The 25,735-nt window shown below is 48.9% G+C and overlaps 1 protein-coding gene across 1 annotated transcript; it reads left to right on the top strand.

Annotated features, from left to right (window-relative positions):
• Positions 1–3,183: 3,183 nt before the first annotated feature.
• On the top strand, positions 3,184–24,209 carry LOC134609252 (uncharacterized). The gene is made up of 4 exons (XM_063452891.1): positions 3,184–3,355; positions 18,309–19,043; positions 20,498–20,581; positions 21,584–24,209. Exons 2-4 carry the CDS (start codon positions 18,344–18,346, stop codon positions 22,711–22,713), a joined length of 1,914 nt encoding a protein of 637 aa, XP_063308961.1. The 5' UTR covers positions 3,184–3,355; positions 18,309–18,343; the 3' UTR covers positions 22,714–24,209.
• The last annotated feature ends 1,526 nt before the right edge of the window (positions 24,210–25,735 follow it).

The raw sequence follows: 25,735 nt of genomic DNA, 5'->3' as shown, positions 1-25,735 counted from the left end.
GGGGAGCTCTCAGTATTCCTCGCTGTGATTCCCTGGAGGGCCGGCAGGGGGAGCTCTCGGTATTCCAGGCTGTGATTCCCCGGAGGGCCGGCAGGGGGAGCTCTCAGTATTCCAGGCTGTGATTCCCCGGAGGGCCGGCAGGGGGAGCTCTCAGTATTCCTGGCTGTGATTCCCCGGAGGGCCGGCAGGGGGAGCTCTCAGTATTCCTGGCTGTGATTCCCCGGAGGGCCGGCAGGGGGAGCTCTCAGTATTCCAGGCTGTGATTCCCCGGAGGGCCGGCAGGGGGAGCTCTCAGTATTCCAGGCTGTGATTCCCTGGAGGGCCGGCAGGGGGAACTCTCGGTATTCCTGGCTGTGATTCCCCGGAGGGCCGGCAGGGGGAGCTCTCAGTATTCCTGGCTGTGATTCCCCGGAGGGCCGGCAGGGGGAGCTCTCAGTATTCCTGGCTGTGATTCCCCGGAGGGCCGGCAGGGGGAGCTCTCATTATTCCAGGCTGTGATTCCCTGGAGGGCCGGCAGGGGGAGCTCTCAGTATTCCAGGCTGTGATTCCCTGGAGGGCCGGCAGGGGGAGCTCTCGGTATTCCTGGCTGTGATTCCCCGGAGGGCCGGCAGGGGGAGCTCTCAGTATTCCAGGCTGTGATTCCCCGGAGTGCCGGCAGGGGGAGCTCTCAGTATTCCTGGCTGTGATTCCCCGGAGGGCCGGCAGGGGGAGCTCTCAGTATTCCTGGCTGTGATTCCCCGGAGGGCCGGCAGGGGGAGCTCTCAGTATTCGAGGCTGTGATTCCCCGGAGGGCCGGCAGGGGGAGCTCTCGGTATTCCTGGCTGTGATTCCCCGGAGGGCCGGCAGGGGGAGCTCTCAGTATTCCTGGCTGTGATTCCCCGGAGGGCCGGCAGGGGGAGCTCTCAGTATTCCTGGCTGTGATTCCCTGGAGGGCCGGCAGGGGGAGCTCTCGGTATTCCTGGCTGTGATTCCCCGGAGGGCCGGCAGGGGGAGCTCTCAGTATTCCTGGCTGTGATTCCCTGGAGGGCCGGCAGGGGGAGCTCTCAGTATTCCTGGCTGTGATTCCCCGGAGGGCCGGCAGGGGGAGCTCTCAGTATTCCTGGCTGTGATTCCCTGGAGGGCCGGCAGGGGGAGCTCTCAGTATTCCTGGCTGTGATTCCCTGGAGGGCCGGCAGGGGGAGCTCTCGGTATTCCAGGCTGTGATTCCCCGGAGGGCCGGCAGGGGGAGCTCTCGGTATTCCAGGCTGTGATTCCCCGGAGGGCCGGCAGGGGGAGCTCTCAGTATTCCTGGCTGTGATTCCCCGGAGGGCCGGCAGGGGGAGCTCTCGGTATTCCAGGCTGTGATTCCCCGGAGGGCCGGCAGGGGGAGCTCTCAGTATTCCTGGCTGTGATTCCCTGGAGGGCCGGCAGGGGGAGCTCTCAGTATTCCTGGCTGTGATTCCCCGGAGGGCCGGCAGGGGGAGCTCTCAGTATTCCTGGCTGTGATTCCCTGGAGGGCCGGCAGGGGGAGCTCTCAGTATTCCTGGCTGTGATTCCCTGGAGGGCCGGCAGGGGGAGCTCTCAGTATTCCTCGCTGTGATTCCCTGGAGGGCCGGCAGGGGGAGCTCTCGGTATTCCAGGCTGTGATTCCCCGGAGGGCCGGCAGGGGGAGCTCTCAGTATTCCAGGCTGTGATTCCCCGGAGGGCCGGCAGGGGGAGCTCTCAGTATTCCTGGCTGTGATTCCCCGGAGGGCCGGCAGGGGGAGCTCTCAGTATTCCTGGCTGTGATTCCCCGGAGGGCCGGCAGGGGGAGCTCTCAGTATTCCAGGCTGTGATTCCCCGGAGGGCCGGCAGGGGGAGCTCTCAGTATTCCAGGCTGTGATTCCCTGGAGGGCCGGCAGGGGGAACTCTCGGTATTCCTGGCTGTGATTCCCCGGAGGGCCGGCAGGGGGAGCTCTCAGTATTCCTGGCTGTGATTCCCCGGAGGGCCGGCAGGGGGAGCTCTCAGTATTCCTGGCTGTGATTCCCCGGAGGGCCGGCAGGGGGAGCTCTCAGTATTCCAGGCTGTGATTCCCTGGAGGGCCGGCAGGGGGAGCTCTCAGTATTCCAGGCTGTGATTCCCTGGAGGGCCGGCAGGGGGAGCTCTCGGTATTCCTGGCTGTGATTCCCCGGAGGGCCGGCAGGGGGAGCTCTCAGTATTCCAGGCTGTGATTCCCCGGAGTGCCGGCAGGGGGAGCTCTCAGTATTCCTGGCTGTGATTCCCCGGAGGGCCGGCAGGGGGAGCTCTCAGTATTCCTGGCTGTGATTCCCCGGAGGGCCGGCAGGGGGAGCTCTCAGTATTCGAGGCTGTGATTCCCCGGAGGGCCGGCAGGGGGAGCTCTCGGTATTCCTGGCTGTGATTCCCCGGAGGGCCGGCAGGGGGAGCTCTCAGTATTCCTGGCTGTGATTCCCCGGAGGGCCGGCAGGGGGAGCTCTCAGTATTCCTGGCTGTGATTCCCTGGAGGGCCGGCAGGGGGAGCTCTCGGTATTCCTGGCTGTGATTCCCCGGAGGGCCGGCAGGGGGAGCTCTCAGTATTCCTGGCTGTGATTCCCTGGAGGGCCGGCAGGGGGAGCTCTCAGTATTCCTGGCTGTGATTCCCCGGAGGGCCGGCAGGGGGAGCTCTCAGTATTCCTGGCTGTGATTCCCGGGAGGGCCGGCAGGGGGAGCTCTCAGTATTCCTGGCTGTGATTCCCTGGAGGGCCGGCAGGGGGAGCTCTCGGTATTCCAGGCTGTGATTCCCCGGAGGGCCGGCAGGGGGAGCTCTCGGTATTCCAGGCTGTGATTCCCCGGAGGGCCGGCAGGGGGAGCTCTCAGTATTCCTGGCTGTGATTCCCTGGAGGGCCGGCAGGGGGAGCTCTCAGTATTCCTGGCTGTGATTCCCTGGAGGGCCGGCAGGGGGAGCTCTCAGTATTCCTCGCTGTGATTCCCTGGAGGGCCGGCAGGGGGAGCTCTCGGTATTCCAGGCTGTGATTCCCCGGAGGGCCGGCAGGGGGAGCTCTCAGTATTCCAGGCTGTGATTCCCCGGAGGGCCGGCAGGGGGAGCTCTCAGTATTCCTGGCTGTGATTCCCCGGAGGGCCGGCAGGGGGAGCTCTCAGTATTCCTGGCTGTGATTCCCCGGAGGGCCGGCAGGGGGAGCGCTCTCCCGCGGCCGCGGTGGGGGAGGGGGAGGAAGTGATGCAGCCAGTTCCGTCGGATTGGGAGCCATTAGCTGCATGTCGGCCCCGTGCTCGCGGCTCTGGGCCCCTGGGAGCCAGTGATCGAATCTCAGCGCCGGGAGCTCCGGCCGGGCGGCCACAGGAACAGCGAGAGAAACGGAGAGACCCGAGACTGACCGAGTGAGACCCCCCCCCTATAAATACTGCCCCCCCCCCAATATATACTGCGCCCCCTATAAATACTGCGCCCCCTTAGATACTAATCACCGACACCCCCCTTATATATTAATCACTGCCCCCCTTATATATTAATCACTGCCCCCCCTTATATATTAATCACTGCCCCCCCTTATATATTAATCACTGCCCCCCCTTTATATATTAATCCCTGACACCCCCCCTTATATATTAATCACTGCCCCCCCTTATATATTAATCACTGCCCCCCCTTATATATTAATCACTGCCCCCCCTTATATATTAATCACTGCCCCCCCTTTATATATTAATCACTGACACCCCCCCTTATATATTAATCACTGCCCCCCCTTATATATTAATCACTGCCCCCCCTTATATATTAATCACTGCCCCCCCTTATATATTAATCACTGCCCCCCCTTATATATTTTAATCACTGCCCCCCCTTATATATTAATCACCGACACCCCCCTTCATATATTAATCACTGCCCCCCCTTATATATTAATCACTGCCCCCCCTTATATATTAATCACTGCCCCCTTATATATTAATCACTGCCCCCCCTTTATATATTAATCACTGACACCCCCCCTTATATATTAATCACTGCCCCCCCTTATATATTAATCACTGCCCCCCCTTTATATATTAATCACTGACACCCCCCCTTTATATATTAATCACTGACACCCCCCCATATATATTAATCACTGCCCCCCCTTATATATTAATCACTGCCCCCCCTTATATATTAATCACTGCCCCCCCTTATATATTAATCACCGACACCCCCCTTCATATATTAATCACTGCCCCCCCTTATATATTAATCACTGCCCCCCTTGTATATTAAGCACTGCCCCCCCTTATATATTAATCACTGACACCCCCTTCATATATTAATCACTGCCCCCCTTATATATTAATCACTGACACCCCCCTTCATATATTAATCACTGCCCCCCCTTCATATATTAATCACTGCCCCCCTTATATATTAATCACTGCCCCCCCTTCATATATTAATCACTGCCCCCCCTTCATATATTAATCACTGCCCCCTTCATATATTAATCACTGCCCCCCCTTTATATATTAATCACTGCCCCCCCTTATATATTAATCACTGACACCCCCCTTATATATTAATCACTGCCCCCCTTATATATTAATCACTGACACCCCCCTTATATATTAATCACTGCCCCCCCTTATATATTAATCACTGCCCCCCCCTTATATATTAATCACTGCCCCCCCTTATATATTAATCACTGCCCCCCCTTATATATTAATCACTGACACCCCCCTTATATATTAATCACTGCCCCCCCCTTATATATTAATCACTTCCCCCCCTTATATATTAATCACTGCCCCCCTTATATATTAATCACTGACACCCCCCTTATATATTAATCACTGACACCCCCCTTATATATTAATCACTGACACCCCCCTTATATATTAATCACTGACACCCCCCTTATATATTAATCACTGACACCCCCCTTATATATTAATCACTGCCCCCCCTTATATATTAATCACTGCCCCCCCTTATATATTAATCACTGCCCCCCCTTATATATTAATCACCGACACCCCCCCTTAGATACTAATCACCGACACCCCTTCATATATTAATCACTGCCCCCCCTTATATATTAATCACCGACACCCCCCCTTATATATTAATCACCGACACCCCCCCTTATATATTAATCACCGACACCCCCCCTTATATATTAATCACCGACACCCCCCCTATATATTAATCACCGACACCCCCCCTTATATATTAATCACTGCCCCCCCTTATATATTAATCACTGCCCCCCTTATATATTAATCACTGCCCCCCTTATATATTAATCCCAGACACCCCCCATTATATATTAATCACTGACACCCCCCCTTAGATACTAATCACCGACACCCCCTTCATATATTAATCACTGCCCCCCTTATATATTAATCACTAACATCCCCCCTTATATACTAATCACTGACACCCCCCCTTATATACTAATCACTGACACCCCCCCTTATATATTAATCACTGACACCCCCCCTTATATATTAATCACTGACACCCCCCCTTATATATTAATCACTGACACCCCCCCTTATATATTAATCACTGACACCCCCACTTATATATTAATCACTGACACCCCCCCTTATATATTAATCACTGACACCCCCCCTTATATATTAATCACTGACACCCCCCCTTATATATTAATCACTGACACCCCCCCTTATATATTAATCACCGACACCCCCCCTTGTATATTAATCACCGACACCCCCCCTTGTATATTAATCACCGACACCCCCCCTTGTATATTAATCACCGACACCCCCCCTTGTATATTAATCACCGACACCCCCCCTTGTATATTAATCACCGACACCCCCCTTGTATATTAATCACCGACACCCCCCCTTGTATATTAATCACCGACACCCCCCTTGTATATTAATCACCGACACCCCCCCTTGTATATTAATCACCGACACCCCCCCTTGTATATTAATCACCGACACCCCCCCTTGTATATTAATCACCGACACCCCCCCTTGTATATTAATCACCGACACCCCCCCTTGTATATTAATCACCGACACCCCCCCTTGTATATTAATCACCCACACCCCCCCTTGTATATTAATCACCCACACCCCCCCTTGTATATTAATCACCCACACCCCCCCTTGTATATTAATCACCCACACCCCCCCTTGTATATTAATCACCCACACCCCCCCTTGTATATTAATCACCCACACCCCCCCTTGTATATTAATCACCCACACCCCCCCTTGTATATTAATCACCCACACCCCCCCTTGTATATTAATCACCCACACCCCCCCTTGTATATTAATCACCCACACCCCCCCTTGTATATTAATCACCCACACCCCCCCTTGTATATTAATCACCCACACCCCCCCTTGTATATTAATCACCCACACCCCCCCTTGTATATTAATCACCCACACCCCCCCTTGTATATTAATCACCCACACCCCCCCTTGTATATTAATCACCCACACCCCCCCTTGTATATTAATCACCCACACCCCCCCTTGTATATTAATCACCCACACCCCCCCTTGTATATTAATCACCCACACCCCCCCTTGTATATTAATCACCCACACCCCCCTTGTATATTAATCACCCACACCCCCCCTTGTATATTAATCACCCACACCCCCCTTGTATATTAATCACCCACACCCCCCCTTGTATATTAATCACCCACACCCCCCCTTGTATATTAATCACCCACACCCCCCCTTGTATATTAATCACCCACACCCCCCTTGTATATTAATCACCCACACCCCCCCTTGTATATTAATCACCGACACCCCCCTTGTATATTAATCACCGACACCCCCCCCTTGTATATTAATCACCGACACCCCCCCCTTGTATATTAATCACCCACCCCCCCCCCTTGTATATTAATCACCCACACCCCCCTTGTATATTAATCACCCACACCCCCCTTGTATATTAATCACCCACACCCCCCCTTGTATATTAATCACCGACACCCCCCTTGTATATTAATCACCGACACCCCCCCTTGTATATTAATCACCCACACCCCCCCTTGTATATTAATCACCCACACCCCCCCTTGTATATTAATCACCCACACCCCCCCTTGTATATTAATCACCCACACCCCCCCTTGTATATTAATCACCGACACCCCCCCTTGTATATTAATCACCGACACCCCCCCTTGTATATTAATCACCGACACCCCCCCTTGTATATTAATCACCGACACCCCCCCTTGTATATTAATCACCGACACCCCCCCTTGTATATTAATCACCGACACCCCCCCTTGTATATTAATCACCGACACCCCCCCTTGTATATTAATCACCGACACCCCCCCCTTGTATATTAATCACCGACACCCCCCCTTGTATATTTATCACCGACACCCCCCCTCTTTATATATCACGGATCACTATCCGATTCATTGATCTGTGGGAGAGGGATCAGACTGGCATTGATTAGGATACTGTATACAAGTATTGCTGTTTGTTATAAACAATGTATTCATTTTTAGATCTGCAGTGGGGGGGGGGGGCTATCCTGAGTGTACCCTGCTTGGGGTCTCAGTGAGGGGGGCTATCCTGATTGTACCCTGCTAAGGGGCACAGTGAGGGGGTATCCTGAGCGTACACTGCTGGGGTTCACAGTGAGGGTGGTGTATCTTGAGTGTACCCTGCTGGTGGTCACAGTGAGGGAGTATCTTGAGTGTACCCTGCTGGGGGTCACAGTGAGGCGGGGTATCCTGAGTGTACCCTGCTGGGGGTCACAGTGAGGCGGGGTATCCTGAGTGTACCCTGCTGGGGGTCACAGTGAGGGAGTATCCTGAGTGTACCCTGCTGGGGGTCACAGTGAGGGAGTATCCTGAGTGTACCCTGCTGGGGGTCACAGTGAGGGAGTATCCTGAGTGTACCCTGCTGGGGGTCACAGTGACGGGGGGGGGGGTATCCTGAGTGTACACTGCTGGAGGTCACAGTGAGGGGGAGTATCCTGAGTGTACCCTGCTGGGGGTCACAGTGAGGGAGTATCCTGAGTGTACACTGCTGGAGGTCACAGTGAGGGGGAGTATCCTGAGTGTACCCTGCTGGGGGTCACAGTGAGGGAGTATCCTGAGTGTACCCTGCTGGGGGTCACAGTGAGGGAGTATCCTGAGTGTACCCTGTTGGGGGTCACAGTGAGGGGGTGTATCCTGAGTGTACCCTGTTGGGGGTCACAGTGAGGGGGTGTATCCTGAGTGTACCCTGCTGGGGGTCACAGTGAGGGGGTGTATCCTGAGTGTACCCTGCTGGGGGTCACAGTGAGGGGGTGTATCCTTAGTGTACCCTGCTGGGGGTCACAGTGAGGGAGTGTATCCTGAGTGTACCCTGCTGGGGGTCACAGTGAGGGAGTGTATCCTGAGTGTACCCTGCTGGGGGTCACAGTGAGGGAGTGTATCCTGAGTGTACCCTGCTGGGGGTCACAGTGAGGGAGTGTATCCTGAGTGTACCCTGCTGGGGGTCACAGTGAGGGAGTGTATCTTGAGTGTACCCTGCTGGGGGTCACAGTGAGGGAGTATCCTGAGTGTACCCTGCTGGGGGTCACAGTGAGGGAGTATCCTGAGTGTACCCTGCTGGGGGTCACAGTGAGGGGGGCGGGGGGTATCCTGAGTGTACCCTGCTGGGGGTCACAGTGAGGGGGGGGGGTATCCTGAGTGTACACTGCTGGAGGTCACAGTGAGGGGGAGTATCCTGAGTGTACCCTGCTGGGGGTCACAGTGAGGGAGTATCCTGAGTGTACCCTGCTGGGGGTCACAGTGAGGGAGTATCCTGAGTGTACCCTGCTGGGGGTCACAGTGAGGGAGTATCCTGAGTGTACCCTGCTGGGGGTCACAGTGAGGGGGGCGGGGGGTATCCTGAGTGTACCCTGCTGGGGGTCACAGTGAGGGGGGGGGGTATCCTGAGTGTACACTGCTGGAGGTCACAGTGAGGGGGAGTATCCTGAGTGTACCCTGCTGCGGGTCACATTGAGGGGGGGGGGGGGGGGAGTATCCTGAGTGTACCCTGCTGCGGGTCACATTGAGGGGTTGGGTGAATACCTGTATTAAGCAGAATTCCTTTATAGCCACCCAGCACAGAAAGGGTCAATGTTTTCTGATTATATGAGGAATATCTCCTGTATAGTAGGTCTGTGTTGGTTAAAGGACAATACGTCTGTTGCTTTTTATTTGTAATGTTTTTAGCGGGTGATGTCTGTTTTATTGCTGGTCAATCTATATTCATCCCAGAAATGGGGCCAGCCCTGCTTTATTCTCTGTGTATGGGAAGGGGAGCTTGAACCCTATTTGCCATATTGTAGGGGGGCCTGAACCCTATTTGGCATATTGTAGGGGGGCCTGAACCCTATTTGGCATATTGTAGGGGGGCCTGAACCCTATTTGGCATATTGTAGGGGGGCCTGAACCCTATTTGGCATATTGTAGGGGGGCCTGAACCCTATTTGGCATATTGTAGGGGGGCCTGAACCCTATTTGGCATATTGTAGGGGGGCCTGAACCCTATTTGGCATATTGTAGGGGGGCCTGAACCCTATTTGGCATATTGTAGGGGGGCCTGAACCCTATTTGGCATATTGTAGGGGGGCCTGAACCCTATTTGGCATATTGTAGGGGGGCCTGAACCCTATTTGGCATATTGTAGGGGGGCCTGAACCCTATTTGGCATATTGTAGGGGGGCCTGAACCCTATTTGGCATATTGTAGGGGGGCCTGAACCCTATTAGGCATATTGTAGGGGGGGCATGAACCCTATTAGGCATATTGTAGGGGGGGCATGAACCCTATTAGGCATATTGTAGGGGGGGCATGAACCCTATTTGGCATATTGTAGGGGGGGCATGAACCCTATTAGGCATATTGTAGGGGGGGCATGAACCCTATTAGGCATATTATATGGGGGGGCCTGAACCCTATTAGGCATATTGAAGGGGGGACCTGAACCCTATTAGGCATATTGAAGGGGGGACCTGAACCCTATTAGGCATATTGAAGGGGGGACCTGAACCCTATTTGGCATATTGTAGGGGGGCCTGAACCCTATTTGGCATATTGTAGGGGGGCCTGAACCCTATTTGGCATATTGTAGGGGGGCCTGAACCCTATTTGGCATATTGTAGGGGGGCCTGAACCCTATTTGGCATATTGTAGGGGGGCCTGAACCCTATTTGGCATATTGTAGGGGGGCCTGAACCCTATTTGGCATATTGTAGGGGGGCCTGAACCCTATTTGGCATATTGTAGGGGGGCCTGAACCCTATTTGGCATATTGTAGGGGGGCCTGAACCCTATTTGGCATATTGTAGGGGGGCCTGAACCCTATTTGGCATATTGTAGGGGGGCCTGAACCCTATTTGGCATATTGTAGGGGGGCCTGAACCCTATTTGGCATATTGTAGGGGGGCCTGAACCCTATTTGGCATATTGTAGGGGGGCCTGAACCCTATTTGGCATATTGTAGGGGGGCCTGAACCCTATTTGGCATATTGTAGGGGGGCCTGAACCCTATTTGGCATATTGTAGGGGGGCCTGAACCCTATTTGGCATATTGTAGGGGGGCCTGAACCCTATTTGGCATATTGTAGGGGGGCCTGAACCCTATTTGGCATATTGTAGGGGGGCCTGAACCCTATTTGGCATATTGTAGGGGGGCCTGAACCCTATTTGGCATATTGTAGGGGGGCCTGAACCCTATTTGGCATATTGTAGGGGGGCCTGAACCCTATTAGGCATATTGTAGGGGGGGCATGAACCCTATTAGGCATATTGTAGGGGGGGCATGAACCCTATTAGGCATATTGTAGGGGGGGCATGAACCCTATTAGGCATATTGTAGGGAGGGCATGGACCCTATTAGGCATATTGTAGGGGGGGCATGAACCCTATTAGGCATATTGTAGGGGGGGCATGAACCCTATTAGGCATATTGTAGGGGGGGGCATGAACCCTATTAGGCATATTGTAGGGGGGGGCATGAACCCTATTAGGCATATTGTAGGGGGGGGCATGAACCCTATTAGGCATATTGTAGGGGGGGCATGAACCCGATTAGGCATATTGTTGGGGGGCCTGAACCCTATTAGGCATATTGTAGGGGGGGCATGAACCCTATTAGGCATATTGAGGGGGGCCTGAACCCTATTAGGCATATTGAGGGGGGCATGAACCCTATTAGGCATATTGTTGGGGGGGGGGACACAGAGTGTTTGATTAGTGTCACAAAATGTCAAAACAGCGCCCAGACCTGTAACCATAAACACGTGCAGGAAGGTTGTTGCGTGTTGTCACTGCCTGTCATCTGATGTTTCTGTATTGAAATGGTGTTTTAGTGCTGGGAAATAGGGGCAGAACTACAATTCCTGTGATCCCAAAGCTGGCCTTTTGGTTCCTCAGCCTAATGGGAGTTGCAGTTTTATGTGTAATGTTATTACCTGTCCGCCTCTGCGGGGTTTATTCTTTGTTATATAGTCACAGCCTGGCTTCCTATAAATCCTCTCACTGGGGCTCAGTTTGCTATAGTTCAGTGAATAAGGGGGAGGGGGGGCACTCTGTATAACAAGCAAAGAGTCACAGTTCGCTCAACATTCCACTGGTTTCCATGGGGATTGCTGTTATTGTCTCCCGGCTGTGATCATGCTCCCCCCTGAGGCTGTCTCTGTGTTGTAAGCCCGCCAAATTGGCTGTAAGAGGAGACTGTCCCTTGCTGCCATTCAGCCTTCTTATCACTCCCTCCACCTCCTCCACATGGCACAGTCAGCCCAGGCAGTGGCTAAACCTGGTACCCCCCAGGCAGTGGCAGTGGTTAAACCTGGTACCCCCCAGGCAGTGGCAGTGGTTAAACCTGGTACCCCCCAGGCAGTGGCAGTGGTTAAACCTGGTACCCCCCAGGCAGTGGCAGTGGTTAAACCTGGTACCCCCCAGGCAGTGGCAGTGGTTAAACCTGGTACCCCCCAGGCAGTGGCAGTGGTTAAACCTGGTACCCCCCAGGCAGTGGCAATGGTTAAACCTGGTACCCCCCAGGCAGTGGCAATGGTTAAAGCTGGTACCCCCAGGCAGTGGCAATGGTTAAAGCTGGTACCCCCAGGCAGTGGCAATGGTTAAAGCTGGTACCCCCAGGCAGTGGCAATGGTTAAAGCTGGTACCCCCAGGCAGTGGCAATGGTTAAAGCTGGTACCCCCAGGCAGTGGCAATGGTTAAAGCTGGTACCCCCAGGCAGTGGCAATGGTTAAAGCTGGTACCCCCCAGGCAGTGGCTATGGTTAAAGCTGGTACCCCCAGGCAGTGGCAATGGTTAAAGCTGTTACCCCAGGCAGTGGCTATGGTTAAAGCTGGTACCCCCCAGGCAGTGGCTATGGTTAAAGCTGGTACCCCCCAGGCAGTGGCAATGGTTAAAGCTGGTACCCCCAGGCAGTGGCAATGGTTAAAGCTGGTACCCCCAGGCAGTGGCAATGGTTAAAGCTGGTACCCCCAGGCAGTGGCTATGGTTAAAGCTGGTACCCCCAGGCAGTGGCTATGGTTAAAGCTGGTACCCCCAGGCAGTGGCTATGGTTAAAGCTGGTACCCCCAGGCAGTGGCTATGGTTAAAGCTGGTACCCCCAGGCAGTGTCTGTATTTACCAATAACAAACTAAATCCGCTCATCCGTTTGGTGATTTGTGTGTCTGTTGGGGTGGCCCTGTCACCGTGATAAATGCACTCCAAGATTGTATTACATTTGCTTTTCGTTGTGTATGGATGGTCTGCACTATATTGTTTCATTTATTTTATATCCAGAAAATTGAATTAAGGAAAGCTGGATACGAAGTATAATCTTTCAATTCTTAATGTTTGCTATGTTTTGGGGGGATTTATACTTTGCTGAAGAAAGGATGCCGCATGCATTACTATATTTTTATAAATTTTGGCACTTTATCATAAGTGATTTTTTTTTTTTTTAGATTCTTTATTTTTGAATGTGCAGTGTTAAATACATAGGTCAGTGATGACAAATGATATTACATTCAGTAGATAATTGGTAACCTTATGGTAACAGATTCAGGATGCGCTGCACTTTTTTTTTTGTTAAGGAAAACAAGAGTAAACATAGACAGGCATAGCTTAATGAAAGGGACTAACAGACTATACATGCTGCCTAAACATTTTAGCTTCGAGGTAAGATTGCATGGTTATGAAATACAAGTCATAGATTGTAGGTATCACATTTAAACTGAGTGCATCTTGTAGCTAGATCAACAATGAGCGTGTTATGCAGTACAACGAGAAATGGTGCCACTGTATCCCTGCCTCCGTATACGGTCGCCCAGGTTAGGATTACTTACGATGGCACAGAGGAATGGGGTTGCAATAGATGCTATAACGAAGCGTATGGTGGGTAGTGGCTGTAAGGGGCCATAAGATGACGCTATTAGCCAAGCGGCAGGCTGCAGGGCTTAGTTCTAAAGACCTGTCTGGTATTATTAGGATGATTGTGGAGGCTAAGTTGTAGCATGCACTTAAGGAGAAGAAACATCATAAGTTTTACAATATATTATATGAGGTAAACTAGGTTAGGTTAGCAACACTGTGGATATATCTAGACATGGGATAGCGCCTATGCATTTTGATCAATCTTAGCTTTGTAAATTGTTTATGAATTGAAGCCGTCAGTGTAGCCTGTAGTAGGTAGTGTATTGCCAGAACCAGCTCTCATGATGAGTGAACAGGTCCCTCTGCAGGCTATTCTTCACCCTATGCCGTTTCTGTAGGGTCCCCTAAGCCAGGAGTGTTGGACCTTCATGGTCTGGACCCAGTTGGTGCCTGCGACAAAGTTCGCTGTGTGCTTGTTAGGGCGCCTCCTGTGATGTCTTAGCGGCCCTTGATCGATTGTGAGGTGACGGGAGAGTCTCACTGCAGTGGCGTATACTTTACAACGATGTCGGGTATTTGTTCTTCGTGCAGGTGGTCGATGAACTGGTGAGCCTGTCTGTCCCCCCCTCCGCTTAAGTGTCGGTGAAGCTGCTGGATCTGTCATACGTTTCGCGGCAGGGGGGTGCTTATGATGGTGTCGCCGTCTTGGAGCCTTAGCCGTTGGAGGAGGCTGAGCGCTCGGGGGCCACCTCTCTGTTCCCCATTTTGATCTGTTGATTGGTGTCTCTTAGGGATCGACCGATTATCGGTTTTACCGATATAATCGGCCAATATTCGCTATTTTCGGAAATATCGGTATCGGCCAATAGGGATACCGATATTGCCGATAATACCTCCCAGGACCGCCAGGCTCATTACAAGCCCGGCGGTCCTGGGAGGGGCGGGCAGCAAGCGTTTACTCACCTCCCAGCAGCTCCTCCAGCTCCCCAGTGTAAATCTCACAAGACCCGCGGCCAGCTCTGACGGCCGCGGGTCTCGCGAGATTTACACTGGGGAGCTGGAGGAGCTGCTGGGAGGTGAGTAAACGCTTGCTGCCCCCTCCCCCAGCTAAGCCAATGCCACTGGACCACCAGGGATTAACATACCCCCCCTCCCTGGCAAGGCAACAAGCAGGGAGGGGGGACAACAAAAAATAAATAATAATAATTAAATATATAAAAAAATAATAATTTAATATAAAAAAAAATTAATAAAAAATGCCCCCTCACACATACACTACACAAACACACTGTGTATATAATGCAGTGTGTGTTTGTATAGTGTGTGTGTGTATATAATTCAGTGTGTTTGTATAGTGTGTGTATATAATGCAGTGTGTGTGTGTGTGTGTGTATATAATTCAGTGTGTTTGTATAGTGTGTGTATATAATGCACACTACACAAACACACTGTATTATATACACACACACACACTATACAAACACACACTGCATTATACACACACACTATACAAACACACACTGCATTATATACACACACACACTATACAAACACACACTGCATTATATACACACACACTATACAAACACACACTGCATTATATACACACACACTATACAAACACACACTGCATTATATACACACACTGCATTATATACACACACTGCATTATATATACACACTGCATTATATACACACACACACTACATTATATACACACACTACATTATATACACACACATTATACAAACACACACTGCATTATACACACACACACTGCATTATACACACACACACTGCATTATACACACACACACTGCATTATACACACACACACTGCATTATACACACACACACTGCATTATACACACACACACTGCATTATACACACACACACACTGCATTATACACACACACACACTGCATTATACACACACACACACTGCATTATACACACACACACTGCATTATACACACACACTATACAAACACACACTGCATTATACACACACACTATACAAACACACACTGCATTATACACACACACTATACAAACACACACTACATTATATACACACACTATACAAACACACACTACATTATATACACACACTATACAAACACACACTACATTATATACACACACACTATACAAACACACACTGCATTATACACACACACACACTATACAAATACACACACACTATACAAACACACTGCATTAAATAAACACTACACAGACACACTGCATTATATGAACACTGCATTATATACACAGTGTGTTTGTGTAGTGTGTTTATATAATTCAGTGTGTGTTTGTGTAGTGTGTTTATATAATGCACACTACACACACTCTGCATTATATACACACACTATACAAACACACACACTCTGCATTATATAAACACACTACATTCACTATACACACACTACACAAATACACTCACTCTGCATTCCTTATATACACACACTACACAAACACACACACTTTGCATTTAGTATATACAGCATTCACTTTACACACACTGCATTCACTTTACGCACACTACCCACACACTACACAAACACTCTGCTTTCATTATATACACACTAGACAAATGCACACTGCATCCACTACACAAACACACACTGCATCCACACCACTCACACTACACAAACACACACTGCATCCACTACACACACACTGCACAAACACTGCATCCACTACACACACATACACAGCTCCCCTGTCTAAACACACTGCATCCACTGCACGTGGCATGTATATTTTGTGCATTTACCTTTAGAAATAGTTTTTTATTTTCCAAAATGGTAAATGTACAGAATATCGGCAAATTATATCGGCTATCGGCCTGAAAGTTCACAGAATATCGGTATCGGCTCTAAAAAATCAATATCGGTCGATCCCTAGTGTCTCTGCTTTTCTTCGTGATGTGGGAGTAAAGCCCTTCTGGGCCCTGGTTGCCGCTGTGGAACATTGTCGGCGGCTGATACGCTGGGTGACCCTCTTGACTCTGCAGGCCGCGAGCTGAGCTCGGGCCCTCCGAGTGTATCTTACAATTTTGTGTGGTGGTGGGTCGTGTGTGGGGGTTCCCTCGGTTTGTCGGGACCCCGGCAGGCATTGACGGGTGCGCGGTCCGCTGCCCTGAAGTACAGGCGCGGTCCCCGCACTCCTCCGTTGCTTCTCCCTGGAAGGCGGCCTGGTGGTGCCCTTCAGGGTCGGTGTAGGTGGAGGTAAGGTGGAGGGAAGGCGAGGGTCCTTTGTGGCTGTTCGGGCCCGTGTCATTGTGGCCCACAACCGTGCCCAAAAGTGGTTGAAGGCTGTTGTTATGCGGTCATCTTGGCGGGTCTCGTTTGCCTGTCGCTCTGGTCGAGGTTTGGTGAGTGTAGGCCCTGGAGCTCTGTCGGCAGTCTCCATCTTGGGTGCTGGGTGCGGGTTGCGTATAGTCGCGGAGGCTTGTGGAGTCCTGTGGCCCCGTGGAGTGCAGACCGGGATAACCCCCGCCGGTCCATAGGGGGGGGAACGTGGGCCCGGTAGGAAGTCTGCTGAGTGTGAAAGCGGCGGGAGAGCGGCCGTCTCTCCCGCGCCTCTCATGTGGGTAGGCCGCATGTTGGCGCCGAGCAGGGCATCGCCGTTCGAGGTGTCCTCCTGTAGGGCTTGTTGTCCTCTGCTCGTTTTCTGCATCCCGGAGCCCGATTTGGGTGTCTATTTTGGCAAATTCTGCGGTTATTGTTTGTTGGCCCGGGAGCTGTTGCTTCTTGCGTCCGCTCAACTCCGCGGTCAGGCCCCGCCCCCTATCATAAGTGATTTTTTAAAATAATTATTTTGCATGTTTTCTCTGAGTTATTATTGGAAAGTATGAATTACACTTTATTGAAAGGGATTATTTGGTTTTGTTTAATAGTATTTTTGGAGTGACTGCTTCTTTAAGATGTTGCTATCGGAGTATAGAACACATTGATAAATGTTTTTTTCTGGGAACTAATTCTAGTTGTATCTTAAAATCCTGCCCGTTTAATGCAGATAGACAGCAAGGCTTACATTACTCTGGAATTCTGGGAAACGCAGTTCGATACACATTATCCACTAGAGGTGTAATCTGAACAGACGTTTAAGATGCAGAGTTAGTGATCTTGCTCTGTGTCTGTGTTATTGTACCTCCAGGGTCAGCGCCACTTTTCGTCACTAATCTGCCAATTGTTGAAAATTCTATGTAAATACGTAGCAGACTGGGAGAATTCTCCCAGTTTATTTTTGGAGTTAGGTTTGAGATGAAATAAGCTATAAGGTTTCTGCACGGGACTTGTGCCTGGAACAGTAACCTGGGTTTGTGGTTATGGTCGGTGTGTATCGTATTCCACTGCGACGTACAGGCAGTCTGCGGAGCTGGGTACATGTTTGGAGATCATGTACGTCCTACATTTGTTGTGTAAGAGAATGTGACAGATTTTTTGCTGTGTGGATGTCTGACGTACACATGGCCACATCTCACAAAAAGTAAAATTGACATGTGTCTGCACCAAAATCACTGCATTCGTGAGATAATTCAAACTTATAAAGGGGGGGAAGTGATTTAGGGGTTAACTGCATATCTCTCTTCAAGAGAAATCAGCACTTTTATGAATTAATTTAGTAATATACCTGTAGCAATCAAACCGACGGCCAGGAGGATTTCCCCGATTCACACTGCTTGAATGTTCGTTCATGTGTCCCTCTTATCAGCAGCTCATTTGGGGGGATCCGTGAGGCTCCCCTGTTTGGGGGGATCCATGAGGCTCCCCTCTCCCGGGGGATCCCCTTTTAAGCTTGGGAAGTAGAGGTCTCGAAACCTTCTGTGTGTGGTGTTTTGTCTGTTGTGTTTCCTCAGTGTATTAAGTATATATGTTGTTGTTGTGTTTTATCAGACTGTGTTCATTTTTTGCTGTAATGCCCTGATTAACTTGTTTTTATCCCTCTATACAGTTTGCCATGCTGAGGGTTTGAATCCAGCCGCCCTCATGTCGGATGAAAAAATTTCCCAGTGGAGGATCACCACCAGATCAGCTCATCGACTTAGTCAGGAAAACTCCAACATGCAGGACTCGGACACATCGTCCTCTCCATCAGGCTCCCTAAACACCAACCTCTCCACCTCACCTAAAATGGAGCCCAAGTTAGAGCTGAAGGAAGAGCCTACTGAAAATGAGACACGTTCTACAAGCTCAGACTCCCAGCTATCTCCTGCCATATCGCAGACGGCCACTTCACAGGTCAAGGACCCTCTGGGGGTGGCACCTATCCTGCCAAGCCCTTTCACTGGGAGGAAGAGAAAAGCCAACTTCTCCAATGAAGAGACAGAGACTCTTGTGAGAGATGTTGTTAAACACTTCAGTGCATTGTATGGAACAGAGGCCCTGAGAACAGAATCCACCCGCAGGAACCTACGAAGGAGCCAATTATGGAACCAGATCCAGAAAAATGTTAATGAATTGGGATACACCCCTCGCACCATTGATGACCTGAAACACAAGTGGAGAGATCTACGGTTGGAAGTAAAGAGAAAGATCACTCATAAAAAAACGTCAGGAAAGCCTCCTGCCCCTGGTGTGACCCCCATTATAGACACTAAGCTTACCCCTCTAGAGGACCTTGTGGCCTCCACTATAGGACACCATTGTACACTTGATGGTGAGCAGGAAGGAATGTACATGGAACCAGGTGAGAGTCCGTCTTTACAGAGTCCGTAACATGAGTCTGCCTTGTCTTATAAGGGAAGTGTCAGAACTTTTATTCTAAAACACAGGTGTGCATTTACTGTAGCTATAGAAAAATGTCTTGTGTGAAACACCAAGGGTGAAAGTGGTGAAGAGGAGGTTCATTTGTTATTTCTTTTTTTTAAATAATTCTACTGGTTTAAAGAACCCTTCAAGCACCATAACTACTTTAGTGGTTATTACAATTATTTACATATCGCCAAAATATTCTGCAGTAGGTGAAGAGGGCCCTACACAGGCATGCAATCTAAAGGATTTGTTATGGTGCCAGATAGGCCCCGGTGCTTCCTCAATGTAAATAGTCTTACATCTTACCTGGGGTCCTCAGGGCATCGATCCCTTTATTTATGAAGAGCTGGAATCTCCTGCATGTAGAGACTGTGTGGTGAGCTGACTACCGGCTTCTGGCTCTCATAGCGGCAGTGACCTGCCCTTGGCGAACCCTAGGTGAGATTTCAGACTATTCTAAACTAACACCGGACTGGAGCAAGTTGAAAATAGCAACATTAAGCGAAACTGGCTGATTTGTAGAAATTCTCCTCACAGCTTGACTATTTCAGGCTGAATTTAGGGAAATTGGAGGGCATTGGATAGCCACCAGCGTTGTACATAGTCGTTATGGATTTATAATAGCCAGGTAAGCTGGTCAATGAAAGCCATAAGCACACCACAGTGCTTGGAATTCAATCCCAGAATGCTGTGCAGAATGCAGGTTTCAAACTATCGTTATTGGATATACCCAAGGTGTAGGGCAATACCCACTTTGTTTCCCTACAGAATTATCCACATGAAAGTAAGGCCAGTGGATCCACCATGTTTTGTTACGTGATGGCGGGGAAATCACATTCATTAACCCTTACAAGTGATATGTCTGGGAAGACATGGTGGATCCACCAACCCACTTTCAAAGGCTAGGACTGTGAATAATAGATATATAGTGTATCAATAGATATATTGAAAGCCTAAAGCAAAGCTATTTGATTGCCATTAGACTGTTATGCTTGGTAACTGCTCTCTGAGATATATCTCTTATCTCAGAGAGATGTTACCTTCTACCAAGTGCTCCAGACCTGCCATTATTAGAGGGTCAGTGGGTCACTCACCCCCTGTCCTGCCTTAGTGCTGCCCCTTTCTCAGGGGATTGACCCTGTTTGGGGGGTGTTCCAATCCTCTATAATAACACTGATGTGATGATTTCACTGTCAGCTCATTGGCATCAGGGCGTCTTGTACGGAAGAAATGCTTTTTGGGGTGACACTTTGTGTAGCATGACCGGTATTTAAAGCATTTCTCCACGTTTTGCCCTTTAGACAGAATATTTGGGGAATTCAATATGTTTATTATAAAACTATGCAGTGCAACAGAATTACTGATTGGTTTCCTGTTGTCTGTTCGCAGGTGTCCCCAGACAGTCAATCTTTTTCTCCTGCAGAGGTCCTAATGGTATGCCCGACCTTGGCGGTGACAGACTCGGCTCCACAGGTAAGTCTGGCGGACTGTAATAGGGAATTGTAGGATAGAGGAAACTGCTTGAAGTAAGAGGTCTGTGGAACTGTTTCCATGGATTTACAAAAGTTACACGGTGGTGGGGGACCTCATACTAGGGCCCCCACCTGCCACTCATGGGTGGGGTCGGGGGGGAGACACTAAGGTGCACAAGTGGGGGATGGGGGGGGGGGGACACACTGTTAATTGTTATATGTGCCCCACTAAGGTGCACTTTATTAGAGGCGTGAGGGGGTCTTTTGCTGCTTACTGTTTAGTAGACATGCCCCTACTCGCAGCATAGCGAGTAGGGGTAGATAAATTACTAATACTAAGTAATTTTTACTTGGTATTAGTACATTTGGCTGACAGACCAATTTAGGTCTTTCAGCCTTTTGGTAGATAGCTCCCTAATACCGTGGGAATTAGGGAGCTATTTACCAAGCGGCTGCAAGATGCAGCCGCGGCACGAATAGGATCGGAGTTTCATTAATTCTAATTAAATTCCGATACGAACAGAAACTACCGAATCCCATTCTAACACGAATGAATAAAAACTGTTCATTCTCTTAGGACGGAATTCGGTAGTTTCGCCTGCGTCCTTTCTACATGACAGGACGCTGGGGAATAGTGAAAGGAAGCATCGCAAGATCAGGTGAGAATTGTGAGGAAATTCCTTTGACCGCGAGAAGTGGGTCAAAACTGGTCAAGCGTAGGAAACTTCCATAAGACAAAGTAGTCCCTACTTTGTCTTTTGTTTTAAAGAAAACTAAAGCAGATAGGAAGAAATAAAGAACAGGTCCTGAGAGAGGGAGAGAAGAGGAATCAATTAAAGAAAGGTAAGTTCGGCATGACCGTGCCGCTTTAAGATCTGCCCTTAGTTTCCATTATCAGTGATTAACTTTAGTCTGACTGGATCTCCTACCGTTGTTTTCAAGTATTCAGTTTGTCTCCCAAAGTATGACTCTATAGTTGATAATCTTTCTGTTCTTCCCACAGCAAGTCCTCGGCCCCCTGCAGAGATCTCCCTTATGCCTTCTTTGATTAATTCTCCCCCTGCTCAGTTGACCTTTGCTCCTGCATCTGATGAAGGCGAAAATGAGGACCAGGAAATGGAAGTAACACCAAAAGTCATGATCAAACCTTTTACTGATACATGGACAGCAGTTAGTGCCTTGTTAGCAACTACACAAAACCACATGACAAAACATAGTCTGGCTCCACCAGCAGCAAAAAAGTTTATCATTGCTCCACCCGAAATACTTACAGTAAAGCAGGAGCTGATCCCGCTCAAATCTGACATGGAAACAGGACGCTGTGAGTCGCAAGGCTCTGTGATGTCTTCTAATGAGGATTCTCTTGGCCCCTCCACTGGACAAGCTGAATGGACTGTAAACAGTAATGGAGATAACAAGGCAGCATCTGTGGGGTCTGGAGACACAATCCAGTTAAAAGTAGAGGATGAGGTAGAGAGCCAGAAATCAGATGGAAATTCACAAGAGGCGGCTGAGGCTAGCTGGAATGAGAACCAGGATGAGTGGGAGAGGCAGTCTGCATCTCCCCAACCAAGTGAGACTGCTCAGGAAGACTCTGCTCATTCCTCCTCCTCACAGGAGGAAGAGCCCAACTCTGCGGGGGAACTGGCTAGAAATGGGGAGTGTGCCAGCCCAACAGACGAACACAAGGGCCCATGGAGGACTAACATGCATCGGCTCCTAGAGCTTGAGGAACAGTGGGATAGTATGTATCACCGAGAGCTTGGCATGTGGGAGGAGGAAAGGGCTCAGCAAAGGGAGCAGCGAGCCCAAGACCGGGAGCTCCAACAACAGCTACTGAGTGTTCTCACGGATATTCGTGATGAGCTTCGATATATCAGGGAGGAGAGAGTTGCTGCTCGGCAAAACCAAGCTTCTAATGGCTCGCCTCTGGTGGTGAGCCCACCCCCACCATCCAGACCTGTAACCCCTTCGGAAAGCCTGGATCCCAGCTCGGAGCCCCATTCAGAAACTCCAGCCCAAAAAACTCTTGTGTTAGCACCACTTGACTCTTCCACACCTGGGACATTAAAACGTACAAGAGGTCGACCTCGTCTCTTAAAACCTACATCCCTACCTGACAATGAGAGCTGAATTTGACTCACTTTGGCCTATGGTTCCAGCAAGAAATGTTATGGAAGCCAAGAGGCCTCTCTGCCAGCGTGGTCTGCAGTGAGTGGTAGTCCACACTGGAAGTGAAAAGGTCAGCGTGTTTCATTAGACACCCCAGGTGTTCATTCGTACCCCGAGTCCTACGTTCATTCTTGGATTATGTGTGGAAATTCTAAAACTCTGACAGGGAAATAGCTCTGGAGGATTGCCCCTCAATTATTGTAGGAATCATCTATTTGTGTTTTTTTTTTTTTTTTTTAATGTAAAAATAAGAAACTAGCATCCGTAGTGTCCTGCTAGATCCTTCCACCATTATTCCTTTACTGAATATTTTTTTACTTTGTGAAGCTATGTAATCATTCTAGCTAAATGTAGAGACACAATGTGACTGCTCAGATCTTCCTTCCCGGTGGATATCACTTGGTGTCCGTGCTTTCACCCCACACCCAGGCTGTAGCGATGTTTATGGAATTCACCTCGCAATAAATGACGTTTATTTATTGTGACTAAAAAATTATAAAGGGTTCGTAATTAAATGGCAAAGAAGCTTCTGTCAAATGGCAAAAGGAGAGAAATTATATATAAAAAGTGTGTGTAAAGTTATGGGTGTAACGGATTGCTATAAAAAGCTGTGGATCTTACAAAAAGCACAGGTAGTTGGGGGGAGGTGGGGGTTAGATCAGTACGTTGGTTCGTAGCAGTTTGGTTTAAAACTAGAATGGAAAGTGTTTAAGGATAAAGCACTATCGGCACTCAATCTGCCAAAATCCAGGCTTCCTGGAGGAGTCCCAGCTAAGATAATCCTGTTTTCATAGCTTTTCACACACGTCATATATGTATATGATCTCTGTTTGCATGTGCACACATATAAGAATTTACTCTTGAGTGCTATTTACGTAGGATCAGCTTTTGTTACATCGCTGTATCTGTTTTTCACCCTGTGACTTGTTTTAAGTTCTTACAAAATGTAGATCTCAAACCAGTAGCTCCGCTGTGCATTGCAGGAGAATCGATCCTTAATATTAGAATATAACGTCTGCTTTTAATGAAATCGCTGTTATCACTCTAGACATACAACGCATTCCTTTTTCATGTTTGGAAAATAAAATCCCGCCAGTGGAGGAAGGTGTTTTAAAACGTTATCGAGAATGAATTTAATGAATTGACAATGTTTTCCGTCTTTATAAAAGAAGATAATTAGTAAATGCATTTCTAGTTTTGTACGCCATGGTTCAGATTGCGAATGAATGGAGATCTGTGATCCAAAGACTGAATGAATTGACAACTTTCTGGTTAAATAGTGAGCAGTCCTTATAGTGTGAGAGGACTCCGAATTCTGCCGAGCGCAGATGGACTGGGGGGGGATAATCCGCAGGGTCTGACGGTCTGATTTCGGTGTACCGTGACCAACACACCTAACTCACCCTGTTACTGGACCTTTTAAACTTTTCATGCAATAAAGGATTGATTTTTATATACATCAGTGTTGTGCTCACTTGTTTATCTAATGATGAAGAGTCAGTCGTAATCGATCAATAAATGTCATTTGTGTGGAAACATTAAGTACTTGTTTATAAAATAACATTTTTTTTGTGGTTTAAGTTGTATTTTGTAACCTGTTATGTAAAGGGACGAAGTGGTATAATATGTATTTCTAAACTGTGTGATTTTTTTTTTTAACCCCTTCACTACCCAGCTGTTTGCAAAAAAAATATCTTGAAGGTGTCCCAGGAAGTCGTGTTTAAATGTATTTGTTTCAGTATGCGTAGATCGCAAATTGCTTAAAGGAACACTTCACTGCCCAAATGTGCAAGACAATAAAATAGCTGTTTAGTAGATATTCCTTCAATGCTTGCATGTATATCTTTAAGGAACTTGCAAAGGATTCAGATCTATTGAACTGCAAGCCCTCCATTTTTTGTTTTTTCCTGGAAGAGACTTGAAGTCGCTTCATGGGGAAATAGTCAATCAGAGGATTGTCATTGAGAAGCCTCTGAATTGCTGCCAACGTGCATGAACGTGTGGTCTCACTGGTCTGAGGTCTGGGTGAGAGGAGCCCAGGCATGTTTGGGGAACCTAATGGAAGGAGATGGCAAACTTCCATGGCTGTTTGACAGCCAGGGCGTGTTCCATAGAAATCGGCACGTTTATAATCTGGGATTAAACTAGGATGCACCTCACCCATAATGCACTGCAGAACGTTGGAGTGGCCCTTACATGGTGACAAAAACAAATATTTGGATATATATGGATGGACAGAAAAAAAAAATCATTTATAGAAAAGGTAAATATATGCCTTATCTATGTAATATGTATAACGTTGCCCATACTGTATCCGCCTTATTGCAGCCATGTTCATTCTTTGGACTAACACATAGGTGCATGTATCCGTGTATATATCTATCTACACACTGTGATACACACACACACACACAATCGCTCTAACTGTTCTATAACTGCCAGAAAGACACACACACACAGACACAGACATTCAATGCCGACACACACGGTGATGGTGCGTTGTACTCCTGATAGCAGCTGTCAGACAGGTTCCTAAGTAACCCTTTAATCTTTCTACACACTAAGGGCAACTAAAAAAAAAAAAAGTACATTAGCTACTTAGTCCTAATTGTTAAAATGATCACTATGTTGAGGATTAAAGGGACATTATAGTCACCCAGACCACTTCAGCTCAATGAAGTGGTCTGGGTGTCCGGTCCCTCTAGGGCTAACCCTGCCTGATGTAAACAGCAGTTTCTTCGGGACAGCCACTAGAGGCGCATCGGCAATGATTGAGGCATATTATGCCTTTGAATTACTTTGCACGCGCGGCAATGCCGTCAGACAAGGATGCTGACGTCGGCGGGGGAGGAGAGGTAAGGGAGCCCGGCGGGCGAAAAGGGTGAGTAGCTGAGCGCCGCGGGAGGGGACCCTGATGGTGTGGGCACCCTCAGGGTACTATAGTGTCCCTTTAAGGTAACTTAGTTATAAAACATACTACAAG

The sequence above is a fragment of the Pelobates fuscus genome, chromosome 4, assembly GCF_036172605.1.
Source record: "Pelobates fuscus isolate aPelFus1 chromosome 4, aPelFus1.pri, whole genome shotgun sequence".
Lineage (NCBI taxonomy): Eukaryota > Metazoa > Chordata > Amphibia > Anura > Pelobatidae > Pelobates > Pelobates fuscus.
This window is presented reverse-complemented; position numbering and strand designations above follow the sequence as displayed.